Genomic DNA, 15,925 nt, shown 5'->3' on the forward strand with positions numbered 1-15,925 from the left:
TAACTGTACATCATTATAAGAATATTCCAGCTCTCGCAATGTCGAAAGGCTAGCGCCAGCTCTGTTCGTGCTAGTCGATCTAGGGGTTGACTTGCACTATCCAATCTATACTAAGGATAATGTCTATGCCTAGGGTATCTATGGAAAGAAAGGGTCTAGGCGACTACACACTCCCTTTAGAAGTGGTCCCTAGCTTGGACCTAGGTGGTGGCTGCTCTGTATATCACAACCTCCTTTCTGTCAACTGCCCTTGCCTATGGTGGTGCCTTATCTCAGCACTCTAAACCACTCTCCTTAGCAAAGAGAGGGTGGATGGTAGACGTGTCAGATCCTGAATCGAAGAGGGGTTTCACCTTGTGCCATTTAGGGCCTACCTACACCTCTACCTCGATTTCAATCCTCCTTAGCGCCTTGGGTTTCTAAGGCTTAACTAGGAGTCACCCTTCCTCTTTAGTGCAGGTGTTGAGCTTCCTTATGCCTAAACCTATGTGTTAGCGTAGGCTTTGGCATTCCTTTAAGAGGTGGCCTGCCTTGCTGTAGTTATAGCAGTTCCTAAACAGTGTTGACCTTGTATCCCTACCTTATGTAAGGGTTCCCCCTCTTGTTGACTGTTAGTCTTGTTAGTAGTGCTTATTCTAGAAGGGCATCCTTGTCATACTGACATTCGTTGCACTCAGTTTGCTATCAAACTCAAGAGCAAACTTCAAAATCTCCTCCTCAAACCTACAAGTCACTATACATATTTTGGCTTGTCACACCAACAACAAGAGCAATACTACTCAACGATTGCTACAACCCTCTATGATTAATTACACATCATTGCTCCTTAGTTACTGGGCCGATATGACCACATAGCATATCTCTACAACCCTCTATGATTCATTACATGACATCACTCCTTAGTTACTGGGCTAATACTACACATGACATATCTCTATCAACTAGAGGCCTAGGAACATGAACGATAGCTCCAAAAGCTTCTACAACCATCTATGATTCATTACACGTCATCGCTCCTTAGTTACCCACAAGATTGGTTAAGTTATGACATAATCTGTCTATAGGGGTACTCTGACCTTGGACCTCCTTTCACTTCCTATAGGCTAGGAACCTAGGAGATGGTTCTATGGGATTCTCTTACATCGACTACAGTTACCAAGCCTGGTTAGTCATGGAAAGTCTTGGAAAATGAGAGAACTACACTCCTTTAGCATAAATAGGATTGCCCTTTCCTTAAGAAAGGGCAAGCAGACAATACAGTAAATCGACTATCACATACTTCCACGTCTTTTCCAAGCTTCCAAGCATTGATCTTGTTACTGCTTGTTTTTGAAAAGTCAGTGAGGTGCTAACCTCTGACTTATCCCTTATCCCTGAGTTCTCATTTGTTACAACTTGTCTAAACCACTCCACTACATCATACACCTGATTGCTGCATTGTGGAATAGTCTAAGCTACGACCCTTTGGCTCTGTTTCCTAAGACAGTGTGTTGTCTTAGTAAAATCATCCCTTCCTTGGGTGGCTAGATGCTCACATCTGGTGCACCCACCATTACAATCCTCTCCCCTAGTGTTAAGGCTTAAAAGCCCCTGCTACTAGTGAAGTTGCCCCTTTGGTGGGGAAATCCACCCTAAAGGAACCCCTTCCTTCTTTCTAGTTGCTCTTGTCGCTAGTAGGGGTCTTCTCTGTTACCTACTAGTTGGTCATTTCTAGCATTGCTAGGATATTAACAACAGCGTCTCTATAGGTGGTGGAATGTTCTACGTACCCCCCTTTAAGGAGGCATTGCCTCATTTCTAGGTGAATCTTCGTTAAGAGGTGGGTGGTCCTTTGCGACTTAGTGTAGGGTTCCATCTCGCGTTCGAGGTCCTTAAGGTAGGCTACAAACTTATAGATGCCCTGTTCTTTTCTCTAGTTGGCTACGTTGTATCTTAAGGCTGTAATACGCTGTTAGTTGGCCAGATTAACATAGAGGTCTCAAAGAAACTCCTCGAATCTAGCAATGTCTAAGGGGTCTATATATCCCTCTTTTTTAGAGGCACACTAGTTATCCCACTCCTTAATAGGGTCTCCCTCTAGATATTAGGCAGCGAAGGCCACCTTTAATTGCTCGGTTAGAAACACCCTTGGTTGGTATTAGAAGATGGCACAGATTAAGCCCATGAACTCGTTAAGCTCTTAGGTGATTTGCCCTTGTATATCTTAGGTTCCTTGACCCTTCCTATTAGTCTTTAGGTTAGCGCGACCTCTATCAATATGGTAGAAGCACTATCTCCTCTTCTCTTTAGGGTCCTTCCTATTTATCTTTGATATCTTAGTGTCACCTTTTCTAACAGCTTTCTTCCTAAATTAGCGCTTGCTTCTTCGTAAAGTCCTATACTGCCTTAGGGTAGGCATCATAGTTGTTACTATGTTCTCTTTAGAAGAACTCTAGGGCTTCCTCTATAGCATTGATATAGGCTCTTTCTTCATCTATCTGTCTCTAGAGGTCAGCTAGCTTCGAGGCCATGCTCTCACCCTTGCCTGCTATAGAGTGGCTAACTTCTATAGGTGTAGCTCTTAGAGCTAGCTTAGTGGCCTCAGTCGCTAGTGTCGCCACCCTAGAGGTCGCTTGAGTAATCCATTTTTCCTAGCTTGCTATCCTAACCTAGTAGGCTAGGTATAGGTTGAGTTAATAGAATTCGTAAGCCTCGAGCCTAGACAAATGTGGATACAGTAGTAGGCGTTCCTTATATCAAAGCTTCGTAAAGCACCTCGCTCCTTAGAGCTGATCTAAGGTCTCTGTGATTAGTAGTAGCAGGTGTTGAGTCTTCATAGTGATCTTATTTAAGCCCCTATAGTCTATGTAGAGATGTAGGCAAACGGAGCTGGCCACGCTCTGCAAATACCTCAATAAGAGCGAGAAGAAGGTTGGATCTGAAGGAGTGTAAGCCCTATAGAATAGGTATGCCTATAGGGCTTACACTCCTTCAGATCCAACCTTCTTCTCGCTATCATTGAGGTATTTTCAGAGCGTGGCCAGCTCCGTTTCTAATAGGTTATATACTAGCCTATATAGTAGTTCTTAGGTCCTAGTATTGATGGCATGGGTCTTCCTTCCTAGCTCTAGTAGGTCTTCTGCCTTTCCCTCGGAGAAAACGTCACTATACGCCTCATACTCCTTTAGGCATTTGGTAGGCGTGTTGTCGTTCACACTCAAGGCCTGCCTTCGTCAGTATCACCTTCCTCCTACTCCTCAATATCTGTCCTAGGAGAAGCAACAATTTCGTCAATCCATTCATTGATATAGCTTGTAAGAATTTCGCTATTACAGTTCTGCACCGCGAGATCTAGGTCTCTCTGCAACGGACTTGAGTTGAAGATTTCCACCCAACCTGGCTCTAGTCTCGCCATCTCATCGAGGAAAACCCGTCGTGAGTTTGTAAGTTCATATTCCATCAAGTGATCCCAATAGAGACGCACTCCCAGTCCAGCACACCGGTAAGAGCGCCGCCGTCGTCAACAAGGATGTTGTGCTGAGAAAGGTCGTCATGAAATAGCATAGAGGGCTCATCTTCCAGATGACCAATGGAGAATATTTGGCCCACAAGGGCCTTAAGCCTATTGACAATGTTAAGCGTCCGCTGCGCGTCATCTAGGGCATCCTCGTCATCAGTATCAATACCGTTTCTGTCCGAATATTTAGTCAGCGTTGAGCGGCAGTCGTGTTCGCTGAGCGCTAGGCGTGCATCCATCCAGTTCCTAGTCGAGGAAAAAGGCCCGCGGGACACATCCTGGTGGATATGATCACCCCAGAAAAAGTGCATGGACACAATACGGTCCACCTTGGGAAAAGATGCGCCATGATATTCCCAATGCCGCTCAGCTGATTTTGAAAAGACTGGATGAGTATTTGGCAAACGGCTTGGCAAGCCCTTCTTTAGCGGGGTAAGAGAGCGATCTCCACGCATCAGCCAGCTGCTTCCCAGGCAATTTGGTCATTAGAATCCATTCAAAACCGACAGGATTGGCACTAGAAGCATCGTGAGAGACAACAGTAGGTACTGGGACATTCGCATTATGGCGCATCCATTCCATAGTCGCTACTTCGCTGAGTGTTTTGTATCGCGGGTCGACCGGTAAAGCCAGACGCAAGATGAGGGTTTGCTCATTCTTATTGCATGGAAATTTCGTAAATCTTATTGAATGCTCCCTGGGAAAGAAATGATACGTTTATGGTGCCAATGCTGCCTGTGCCTTCCATCACACCGACCGACTTGACTATCTGCTTAGCAGCTTCAAGGTCAGGCTCGAGCGTCCATGTTGGCTCGAGGCCAAAGGTCGTAGCGGCCCATTCGAGGCCCTGGAATGCCGCTCCGGCCATTACTGCTGGGATTGGACTGCGTGGAGTTTCTTTGAGATGAGAAAAGTTTGTCGACATGCAGTATGCAGTGTGGTGAAGTCTTGACAGTGTGGTAGCTGAGCAATTGAGAATGCACTATATCAGTATATATATAATGTCTGCTCTGCGCTGAAAGCAATCAAGTCTACACGATGAACTCGGCCCTATGCTATCCTCTCCCTCGTCTATCACTACCTAGTCTGCGCAATCCCGACCTTCCTCCCTACCATTGCGCGTCACCGAGAACACAGATGCTGCGCCCCATGCAACTGGAAGGAACACCTAGCATCATAAGTGACAATTGGAATACGTTTGTTTTTGACGCCTCGGCTCCTTCCCGACCCTACTCCGCCTTGCCACTCGGAGTGATCCAACTTGTAATAGGCAGGTAACTGTATCGATATCTCCACTCGTGTAAGGGCGCATTGGCTTAGATAAAGTCTAGTCATATTGAGAACTGTCGAGGCGTAGCACTAGGTGTCACCTGCTTCCCCAGACTAGTAACCTAGCTCAAACCATCACGCGTCTATATTTAGCACTCGTAGAGGAACCAAAATCTGCCACGCCACCAAGACAAAATAAATAAATAAAAAGATAAAAAAACATACAACAGTGGGTATTCGCTGGTGGTCACCCACCCAACTACTAATCCACCGATCTCAAGTTTATGTATGGCAGAGCGGACGGGATGCCCAGTTCTCTTGAGTCTATGGTCGTATGTGACAGTTATTTGCGTATTCGTCTTTGAGGACCCATGAATCGCCTCTGCTTTTATTCTCGCCTATCTCGCCTAGGTCCATAGCCTTTTGTTGAGGGAAAGAGAATGGCGGCTTTTCCCACAATTGTCGGGCTCCCCAATTGGCGCTCCGTAGGTAGTGTAGTAATTCAATTTAATCAATTTGTTCTATATACTGTAGTCTACTGTCGAGTTTTTCTGCCCGTTGCGCAAAAACCCGAAGGTCCGGTCACCAAATACACCGCACGATTTGCGCGCGGTCGCAAATCGTGCGGTGTATTTGGTGACCGGTCCTTCGACCAACACCTTTCTATATGCATAGTTAACACGTGATCAAATCCATATGGCTCACTAGATGGTCCACTAGATGGCCTCAAATGATCCCTCACTAGATGTCCACTAAGTGTTTGCAGAATCCATCTTCTTCTAACTTATACTTGCAATCTATTAATGTTCTAGCGCACCTTACTTGGCACGAAGATTCTCATTCGAAGCATATGGTATCTATAGCTTATAGGAGAACTCACATATAGGCATGTCAGTAGTCTAGTCTACATAGTCTAGACTAATAGTCCACCTAGACTATTAGTCCAGTTTGTAGAATGTCAAACTAACAGTCTTAACAGTTCGGGCTGATAGTCTAGGTGGCCTGTGCCACCTAGAAAAAATGAAGGGTTTTTATGGCATCATTAGATGCGCCTACTTCGAGCCCATTTCAACCTAAACAACATTAGAAAAATGTCTGAATATGCCTAATTAATGAGCAACAGCTCTAAAGCTTTCATACAAGCTGGTTCTGAATCAACTAGTGTATTACATCATGGATTTAGCAGCATATAGATGGAGGTGCTAACACAGTTCTTAAAGTGGGCAATGATATCTATTGTATATACACTGTTTGGCCAAATACAAATCATCTCGACCACAAGCATGGGAAGAAAGACCCAAAGGCACTTACTAATGGGGCTGTTAGGCCTGTTAGGCAGCACATTAAGCTGGCTTTTGCACAATCACTCTTAAATTCACACAAGAAACACAAAGTTATTAATAGAGGTGACTCATTTGATCCAAGGGTCTTTAAGGAGCTTTTAATTAAGTGGATTGCTGTCAATTCTATTAGTTTCAAGAGTTGTGAATCGATGTAGTTTAAGGCGCTTTTGGTATATCTAAATGAGAATGCTAGCAATGTTCTACCCACTTGAAATACACTTAGAACATGGTCAATTCAGCAATATCATACCTAGCATAAGACTCTATTACTTAAGCTCTTACTAGTCACCTAGAAGATTCATCTTTCTATTAATCTTTAGAGTGGCAGTGGTGTTGTATACATTGGTGTTATTACAAGGTAACAGCCAGTCTCTTGAGCTGATTGTGCACCGATCAAAAGTCATTAGTTGCATTGAATCGAGGTATTAATCGGTGTGGTGACCATACACAAGTCTGCTCCGCACAGCTGCCACAAAGCTGATAATGATGAATAGATACTCTCTGTGAATCAGGCTGGAGGGTGACAACACCAACATGATTCTTTGGTAGGAGGGGTTCAGAGTGTTCAGCAGTGGTCTTGGAACTTGGCTTGTACAAAAATATAAAAGATATTAAAGCGTGCGCAGATTTTGAGATGATTGAAGTCAGTACCCATCATTGTTTCCTGCACAGTGGGTTTTCCTCTAGGGAGGGATGTTAGTATACTTGTTAATAAAAGAGACATTGAGTGTCATACTGACATTCGTTGCACTCAGTTTGCTATCAAACTCAAGAGCAAACTTAGAAATCTCCTCCTCAAACCTACAAGTCACCATACATATCTTGGCTTATCACACCAACAACAGAAGCAATACTACTCAACGATTGCTGCAAACTCTTCTACTACATCTGTTTATGCTACATACATCACGGCATATCATTTGGACACTCATTGAACAAGTTATTAAGAAAATCTCCTCCTTAAGGGGGTGGGCCAATACTACCACATGGTATATCTCTACCAACTAGAGGCCTAGGAACATGAACGATAGCTCTAGAAGCTTCTACAGCCCTCTATGATTCATTACACGTCATCGCTCCTTAGTTACCCACAAGATTGGTTAAGTTATGACATAATTTGTCTATAGGTACTCTGACCTTGGACCTCCTTTTAACTTCCTATAGGCTAGGAACCCAAGAGATGGTTCTATGGGATTCTCTTACGTTCACTACATGATTAGCAAGCTAGTTGTGGGTCGCACTTAATTTCTAATACATTTACCAAGCCTGGTTAGTCATGGAAAGTCATGGAAAATGAGAGAACTACACTCCTTTGGCATAAATAGGATTGCCCTTTCCTTAAGAAAGGGCAAGCATACAGTAAATTGACTATCACATACTTCCACGTCTTTTCCAAGCTTCCAAGCATTCATCTTGTTACTCCTTGTTTCTGAAAAGTCAGTGAGGTGTTAACCTCTGACTTACCCCTGAGTTCCCAGACTCAACATTTGTTGCAACTTGTCTGAACCACTTCACTACATCACACACCTGATTGCTGCGTTGTAGAATAGTCTAAGCTACAACCCTTTGGCTCTGTTTCCTAAGACAGTGTGTTGTCTTAGTAAAATCATCCCTTCCTTGGGTGGCTAGATTCTCACATCTGGTGCACCCACCATTACATTGAGCCGCCCTCAAGAGAGTATTGTCTAGGGAAGGTGGGGTTGATGAGAGTGGTGATTTGTGGGTCTCTGATAATTCGCAGGCCGTCAATTCCAAGTATAATAGGATCCTCAACCTACAGCACCGCCATGCGCTCTTTGCACCTTTCAAACCCATATAATACTTTGACCCCTCATACTCTGCTAATCTGGCATTCTCTCCCCATGTGTCATAGCCAAGTCTTCAAATCAAATTCCCCTTCACTGAGATCTATATCTGGACCAACATATCTAAAAGTTGTCCCAAACACCTTAGCCAGCTCATCCCTATCAACAATATTTATCTCGCATGGGACAGCCATGTAAGCCTTCGTCTCATACTCTGCTAATCTGGCAGCATGTTTCTCAGTTTGTACGTCATAAATAGCACCCTCAACAACACCCCCCTCAGGCCCATTAACCAGCACTGGGTATTGACCCCAAAGTTTGCACAAGTATCCTATAACTGTCGCCGTTGGAGCGTTGGCGTCTCTTCAAGACCGAGAATCTCCATCAGCAAGGCAGGATCCATGAGTGTGCCGTAAAAAAAGTGCGGACCAGTTTTGGGAGCAAGTGGATCTATAGTCACTCCTGAAATTGGAGCATCGTTAAAGGCCCCTTGGGCTTACTTAAATTTCTCCCAGAACCTGGACACCTTTTCTGCAACTTTGAAATGGGACTTGGGCAGTTGAACTCCATAGTTAGACTGGGGAGGCAAAGGTGGTGGTGTGGGTGGCCTGGCGCTTTCATCCGTCAAGGCAGGAGACATAGATAGGTAACGTCAGATTTGCAAAGTAAAATGTAAACTATAACTGTACAAAGTACGGCATGAAGCTGTGTTCTTGAGTGTAATGTTATGTGTGAGGAGGGATGATGATGGTGACGGTTCATTTATGCCCAAGATAAACAGGGGATTCCCACCTCAGCCAGCAGCCCGTGATGAGGAGGAGGAGGTCGATGAACTTTTATGGCCACAGGCCAAGATGCGGGGATGGTGAATCCAGGATGGGGTTTTAGTCCACAATGTTGACCAAGTCCGTCAGACTGGTGAATGGATTGAGTTTGGGCAGGGAGCACCCCCACCGTGTTTCTATACTTATTGTACAGTTTGATCCATTCTAAATGAGACTCAGGAATTTGAAGTCACACAGGTGTTGTTAGACGGCAGCTTCTCGATTGAGTTGATCAATGCAACCATTGCAGAACAACTCGACTGCCCATGACATGAAGACACAACAGGGCTCAGAATGCACACAGCAGACGGGGCCGTACATGCGCTCACACAATATGTGCTCCTGCCAGTGAAAGTAGCCAGCATAGAATGGATACTCAAGTTCTTTGTGGTTTATGGCGTCACGTCATATAACATCCTGTTAGGGCGCGGGTGGCTTCACCAGGTGAGCGCAATTGGCGATTATTCTAGGAACGACTATTTTATTTTCGCACATCCAAACGCCCTCGGAAGGTGCCAAAGTCTGCTGATATGAAGGCCCCAAATTCACTCAAAGCTCATCTTGAAGTGGACACATCAATAGAGAAGCTCTATCATGGTCAGCACAAATCTAGCGACAACACATTGTCTGTCTCACCAGTAAAGGAACGGATTCACAATCAGGCGAACATGCAAGACTGGGATGAACTGTCAGAAGGACGGGTGGACTTGCAGGTCTGTGAACTAGCTGAGAAACTTGCAACTACGGCACTCCTTGAGTGTACAGATCCAGAGTATGACCAGGAAAACCCACAGATATCCCAATTCCTACAAGCAATCAAGCATTTGGGAAAAGGGACTGGCCGCAGCGTGCCGGAATAGCTGGGGCCCTGTCAGATCACAAGTTCTGGAATGAGCAGCATGACTGCATGCTGGGAAAGTTGGGAGGTGCTAGGGGACAGTCTAGAAATTATAGAGCTGGAAAAGAACAAGTTGGGGATGAGTATAGTGAGGTATAGCCAGAAGATGTGAAAGGATTACGACGCCTAAGATGCAAGATCCAAGAATTTGAAGGAGCTCGCACTGCTATGAGGCACGTTGCCCTTGAGGTTTCACAAAGGTGCACGGCTGAGGAGTTGGTCCGTGACCCCAATCAACACCAATATGACAGCGAGGATGCCGAGTGGGTGCGGGTCACAGGAAAGCAGAAACTGAAAGCTGGGATTCAGCGCCAACATAAGGCGAATGCACATGCGAAAAGTATGCGAGGGCGAAATCCCCAACTACACACAAGTCGGCGGGCAATGACACCTCAAGGAATCTATGTTACGATAGTCACGGAGGTCAAGAAGCCAGTCCGGAGAATAATAAGCTAGCTTGAATCTAAAGAGAGAAGAAGAAGAAGAAGGAAGGAAGGTGAGGCTATTCCTCGTAATATACAGTTGTCCGCTTAGTGGTTGTAGCCTTGGTGGCTAAGGCTGCACCCGTAACAACCGTAACAACCGTAACAACTGTAACAACCGTAACAACCGTAACAACTGTAACAAGCTGTAAGCTATAATCGTAACAATATCTACCTACTAGAGGCCTAGGAACATGAACGATAGCTCCAAAAGCTTCTACAACCATCTATGATTCATTACACGTCATCGCTCCTTAGTTACCCACAAGATTGGTTAAGTTATGACATAATCTGTCTATAGGGGTACTCTGACCTTGGACCTCCTTTCACTTCCTATAGGCTAGGAACCTAGGAGATGGTTCTATGGGATTCTCTTATGTCGACTACAGTTACCAAGCCTGGTTAGTCATGGAAAGTCTTGGAAAATGAGAGAACTACACTCCTTTAGCATAAATAGGCCCTTTCCTTAAGAAAGGGCAAGCAGACAATACAGTAAATTGACTATCACATACTTCCACATCTTTTCCAAGCTTCCAAGCATTAATCTTGTTACTCCTTGTTTCTGGAAAGTCAGTCAGGTGCTAACCTCTGACTTATCCCTTATCCCTGAGTTCTCAGACTCAACATTTGTTACAACTTGTCTAAACCACTCCGCTATATCATACACCTGATTGTTGCGTTGTGGAATAGTCTAAGCTACGACCCTTTGGCTCTTTTTCCTAAGACAGTGTGTTGTCTTAGTAAAATCATCCCTTCCTTGGGTGGCTAGATTCTCACATCTGGTGCACCCACCATTACACTTATAAACCCAGTGTTACGGCTATGGTAACATGATGTCATGGTTACAGGACCAGGACCTACTAACATGACGTGTGAGTCACAGGGGGCAAGCGGGGTAGGCTGCCATGTGACGGGGCTAATGGATAGTTGCAGAAACTAGTGGATATTGGATAGTTGAGCTATCCATAAACTGTCCTGAATATCTAGCTATCCGCCAACTATCCAGATTACCCATGAGGCACGATGCCACTATACAAGTAGATAGTATTTCCTTAGATAGGAGCTTCATGCTCAACTCAATATAGTATTCTTTACAATACTGTAACGTGTTACTTGGAAAGCCTTTGTGTCTAATCCCATGCCTCCTCTGTCAAGTCAACCTTACGCAAGAAACCTCTGTGTCTTCTATCATTTAGAAGTCAGCATTACACCCAGTTCTTACCAACCATAAGATATCTGTTACTGTCTTGTCTGTATTTGATCACTTTTGAAGAAGATTCACCATTTGTTGGATACAACTATTTCTAACTGGTAAGCCTCATTCATCCATAGACAGAATCCACTTAATAAGAGCTTCCTCTTCTGTAGCTAAAAGCTTAGTGTTTGTAGGCCGTAAACCCTTCCGTGCAGGGACTCCTTTGTGTAACGCTGACTTCTAAACGATAGAAGACACAGAGGTTCTCTTGCGTAAAGGTTTACTTATCAGAGGAGGCAGGGGATCAGACACAAAGGCTTCAAGTAACACGTTACTAGTATATAACAAATACTGTATTGAGTTGAGCACGAAGCTCCTATCTAAGGAAATACTATCTACTTATATAGTGGCGTCGTGCCTAGTGGACTCTTGGGAACTCACTCGAGTCCTCGGAGTCCTGGACTCTTAGGACTCTTCTCATCATCCTGCGAGTCCGTCACGTGATACTTTCGGAACTACTATTCCCCGCTGCCCCTCCAGGTACCAGGGCCGGTCTCATGCGACCTCCCTCCTTCCTGTCCTGTAGTTGGCCAGCCTTCTTGTTCCGTCGTAACACTCGCTCCCTTCCCCTGGGCATTTGTCTCGAATCCTATAAGTACGTCCATGTCCCTGGGACTCTGCTGCTCCTCAGCGAGTCCTTCAACATGCAACATGCCTACTGACACTGCCCGCAAACTCCAGGAACGCAACGATCTTGTCCGTCGAATAAAGAACCACGGATACGAACTACCTGAAATGGATTCTTGCTCGAACTGTGTGAGGCGAAACGTTACTTGCGTGTCGTCTCCAAATGATTCACGGCGGTGCGCCGAGTGCGTTCGTCGCAACTTGAAAGAAAAGTGTGACTGTATGGGTCCTGAGCATCCCGACTGGGTGAAGCTCGAACGGGAGGAGGATCGCCTGGATCGCAAAGAGGAAGAAACCCTTTTGAAGTTACTTCGTCTGCGGAAGCAGAAACGCCTCATCCGAACCCGTAGTAAAGATATGCTCCGGCGAGGTTTGAAAACCCTCGACGAGCTTGATGCGGCAGAGGAGGCCGAACGTGTGGCTGCTGAGAAGCGTGATGTTGTTGAGGCCGAGGAACAGGCAGTTAGCGCTGCCTCCTCGTCTGTAACCGGGACCCCCGCTTCCTCCGATCCACTGGCCTACTCCCCTGCATCTTGGGATCAATGGCTCGCGGATGGCGGCGTCGATATTCCTCCAGCAACACAGCAGAGACAGGGAGATGATCTCCCCCAGGACCTCCATTGGAAGCGGATGAATACTATCCTTCCTCGGACGAGTCAAAAAACTAGGAGTCCTCGACGGTAGGCCACCGGCGAGCGACACGAAGAGGCCTAGTACAGACCAGCTATGCGCCATGACGGGCAGCATGCAACTATATGTGGTCGCTAAGATACAACAGCGACACCTCTGAGCAATGATTGACTCAGGAGCGACGGGCAACTTTATGACAAAGAAAGTAGCAGACACGCAAGGTTTCAAGACGCAATTGAAAACCGAATCATACCCGTTAATGGTCGTAGATGGAGAGCCCATCTCGACTAATGAAGGAATGGTGACCCACGAAACGGTCCCATTGGAAATGGTCATGCTACACGGGCACAAGGAAACGATTCAGTTTGACATCGTGCACATGGACAACCATGCGTGCATCCTTGGTGTGCCATGGCTCAAGAAACACAACCCCCAGATCGACTGGTGGAACGAGAAAGTTGTGATGAGCCAGTGCGCGTGTGAACAACGGACGGACACGCGACAACGGGAGAAACCCTCCCAGGGCCGGAAGGAGTTATGTGCAACCTCCGAGCTCGATGACCTAGCCCAGGCATCCTCACCGATGAGTATACCGGTGGAGTACAAGGAATACGAGCAATTATTTCAGGAAGGCCCTAAGAACGAGGCGCTTCCTAAGCACCAACCATGGGATCACGAGATACCTTTGGAGAAAGACAAGAGTCCACCGTTCGGACCAATATATTAGCTATCGGAAAAGGAGCTGAAGGTACTTAAGGAGTACATCGATGATAACCTAGCGAAAGGATTCATCAGACCATCCACATCACCAGCAGGAAGTCCGGTGCTTTTCGTACCAAAGAAAGACGGCTCCCTATGGTTATGTGTGGACTATCGAGCGTTGAACAACATCACAATCAAGGACAGGTATGCCCTGCCGTTAATCAATGAACTACACGATAGATTTCAAGGAGCAAAGATCTTCAGTAAGCTAGATCTGCGAGGAGCATACAACCTGATCCGAATCAAGGCTGGGGAAGAGTGGAAAACAGCATTCCGCACCCGCTATGGCCTATTCGAGTATCAAGTCATGCCCTTTGGGCTAACAAACGCACCCGCATCTATGCAACGACTGATGAATGATGCTTTGCACGAATACTTAGACATCTTTACCATTGTCTACCTAGACGATGTGCTGGTGTATTCAGCAACCAAGGAGGAGCATGTCAAACATGTCAAACTTGTCCTGAAGAAACTAAAGGAGTACAGCTTACTCCTCAAACCAGAGAAGTGCGAGTTCCATAAAAACCAAGTCGAATTCTTGGGTTACATTATTGGAACGCACGGCATCAAGATGGACCAAGCAAAAGTAACGGCAGTGTTGGAATGGCCAACACCGACCATGGTCAAGGAAGTGCAAGCCTTCCTAGGCTTCGCCAACTTCTACCGAAGATTCATCTCGGGATATTTCAAGGTAGCTCAACCACTCACGGAGCTTACCAGAAAGGATCTCGAATTCAAATGGACGGACAAGGCAGAGGCTGCTTTCCAGGAACTTAAGACGAAGTTCACGGAAGCACCTATCCTTGCTACATTTGACCCTGCAAAGAAGATCATCCTCGAAACGGACTCTTCTGACTTCGCAATTGGAGCATGTCTGAATCAACCAGACGAGAACGGTAAGTTCAAACCAATCGTGTACTACTCTAGGAAACTGTCACCCGCGGAACTCAATTACGACATCCACGACAAGGAGCTACTGGCTATTGTCGTTGCCTTTGAGCAGTGGCGAGTATATCTTGAGGGACCCACCTACCCTGTGCAGGTATGGACGGATCACAAGAACCTCATATACTTCACCACGACCAAGGTTTTAAACCGCAGACAAGTCCGCTGGGCAGAAACCCTCGCAGCCTACAACTTCACGATAACCTATCGCAAGGGCTCCGAGAATGCAAGAGCAGACGCTCTCAGCAGACGGACCGACTACGCCGGCCCAAAGGAAGAAAGACCTAGAGCAATTCTGAAGAAAACAGATGCAGGAATACAGTACAACGAGTTACTAGCGACGATCTCAGTCATCGAAGATACAGAACTCGAGGAAAGACTCAAGAAAGCTTACGCAACAGACGAATGCGCCAAGCGAGTCTTGTCCAAAGTCGAAGGCGACTTCGCCATCGACGAACAAGGATTGATTCGATACAAAGGGTTAGTGTATGTCCCAAGTCAAATGAGACGCCCGCTGGTGCAAGAACAACACTCGTTACCAGCACACAGTCATCAGGGAGTGACACGAACCTTCGAATGAATCACCCGACACTACTACTTCCCAGGTATGAGGAAGCAGGTAGAGACAGTGGTAAGAGAGTGCGACATTTGCAGCAAGTCAAAATCCAATAGGCACCTGCCATACGGACAACTCAAGTCGACACCAGTACCAAAAGGAGCGTGGAAATCAATAGCTTTGGACTTCATCGTCAAGCTTCCACCCTCCAAGGACCCGTTAACAGGAATAGAATACGACTCTATCCTCGTCATCACGGAAAGACTCACGAAATATGGGAAGTTTATACCATATCTAGAAGCTAGCGACGCCAAGGCGCTCGCATATACCTTCATTCGAGTCATATTAGCCGATCATGGGATGCCAGAAGAAATCATCTCAGATAGAGACAAGCTCTTTACTTCGAAATTCTGGAAATCATTGATGGCGCTACTGGGAACAAATCATAAGCTATCAACAGCTTTTCATCCCCAGACAGACGGCCAAACAGAAAGATTAAATCAGACCCTTGAACAGTACCTGCGAAGCTATGTCAATCATCAACAGGATAACTGGGTTCAGATCTTACCCATCGCACAGTTTGCATATAACAGCGCGATGACAGAAGCAACGAAAGTCTCACCGTTCTTTGCCAATTACGGCTACCAGCCAGAAGCATATAGGCAACCAAGACCGGATGAATCACGAGCTGAACAAGCCCTGATCGTGGTGGAACAACTGAAATCGTTCCACGAACAACTTGCGACGGACATCCAATTCTTAAATGAACGATCCGCCGCATACGCAAACAAGAAGCGCAGTATGGAACCTGCCTTCAAGGAGGGGGATAAAGTATACCTACTCCGGAAACATATCAAAACGAAACGACCAAGCACAAAGTTGGACTTCAAGAAATTGGGACCATTCAAAATATTGAACAAAGTCAGCTCAGTTAATTACAGACTGCAGCTACCCAGGAAGTCTAGACTACACCCGGTATTTCATGTCTCACTACTGGAACCAGCAAGAGGAAATACCCCAATTGCGACCGACA

General features: G+C 45.9%; 2 protein-coding genes across 2 annotated transcripts; one reads left to right on the forward strand and one right to left on the reverse strand.

The window, feature by feature from the left end:
• Positions 1 to 3,438: 3,438 nt before the first annotated feature.
• VC83_02768 (uncharacterized protein) lies at positions 3,439 to 5,113 on the reverse strand (the record flags this gene model as incomplete). The annotated part of the gene is made up of 2 exons (XM_024466424.1): positions 4,254 to 5,113; positions 3,439 to 3,825 (listed from the first exon to the last, which is right to left on the reverse strand). Exons 1-2 carry the CDS (start codon positions 4,419 to 4,421, stop codon positions 3,439 to 3,441), a joined length of 555 nt encoding a protein of 184 aa, XP_024325542.1. The 5' UTR covers positions 4,422 to 5,113.
• A 6,910-nt stretch (positions 5,114 to 12,023) lies between these two features.
• Positions 12,024 to 12,683, forward strand: VC83_02769 (uncharacterized protein; the record flags this gene model as incomplete). Its single annotated transcript, XM_024466425.1, has 1 exon — positions 12,024 to 12,683. One exon carries the CDS (start codon positions 12,024 to 12,026, stop codon positions 12,681 to 12,683), a length of 660 nt encoding a protein of 219 aa, XP_024325543.1.
• Positions 12,684 to 15,925: the final 3,242 nt, after the last annotated feature.

This window comes from Pseudogymnoascus destructans, assembly GCF_001641265.1.
Source record: "Pseudogymnoascus destructans isolate 20631-21 unplaced genomic scaffold scaffold_7, whole genome shotgun sequence".
In the NCBI taxonomy this organism is placed as follows: Eukaryota; Fungi; Ascomycota; class Leotiomycetes; order Thelebolales; family Thelebolaceae; genus Pseudogymnoascus; species Pseudogymnoascus destructans.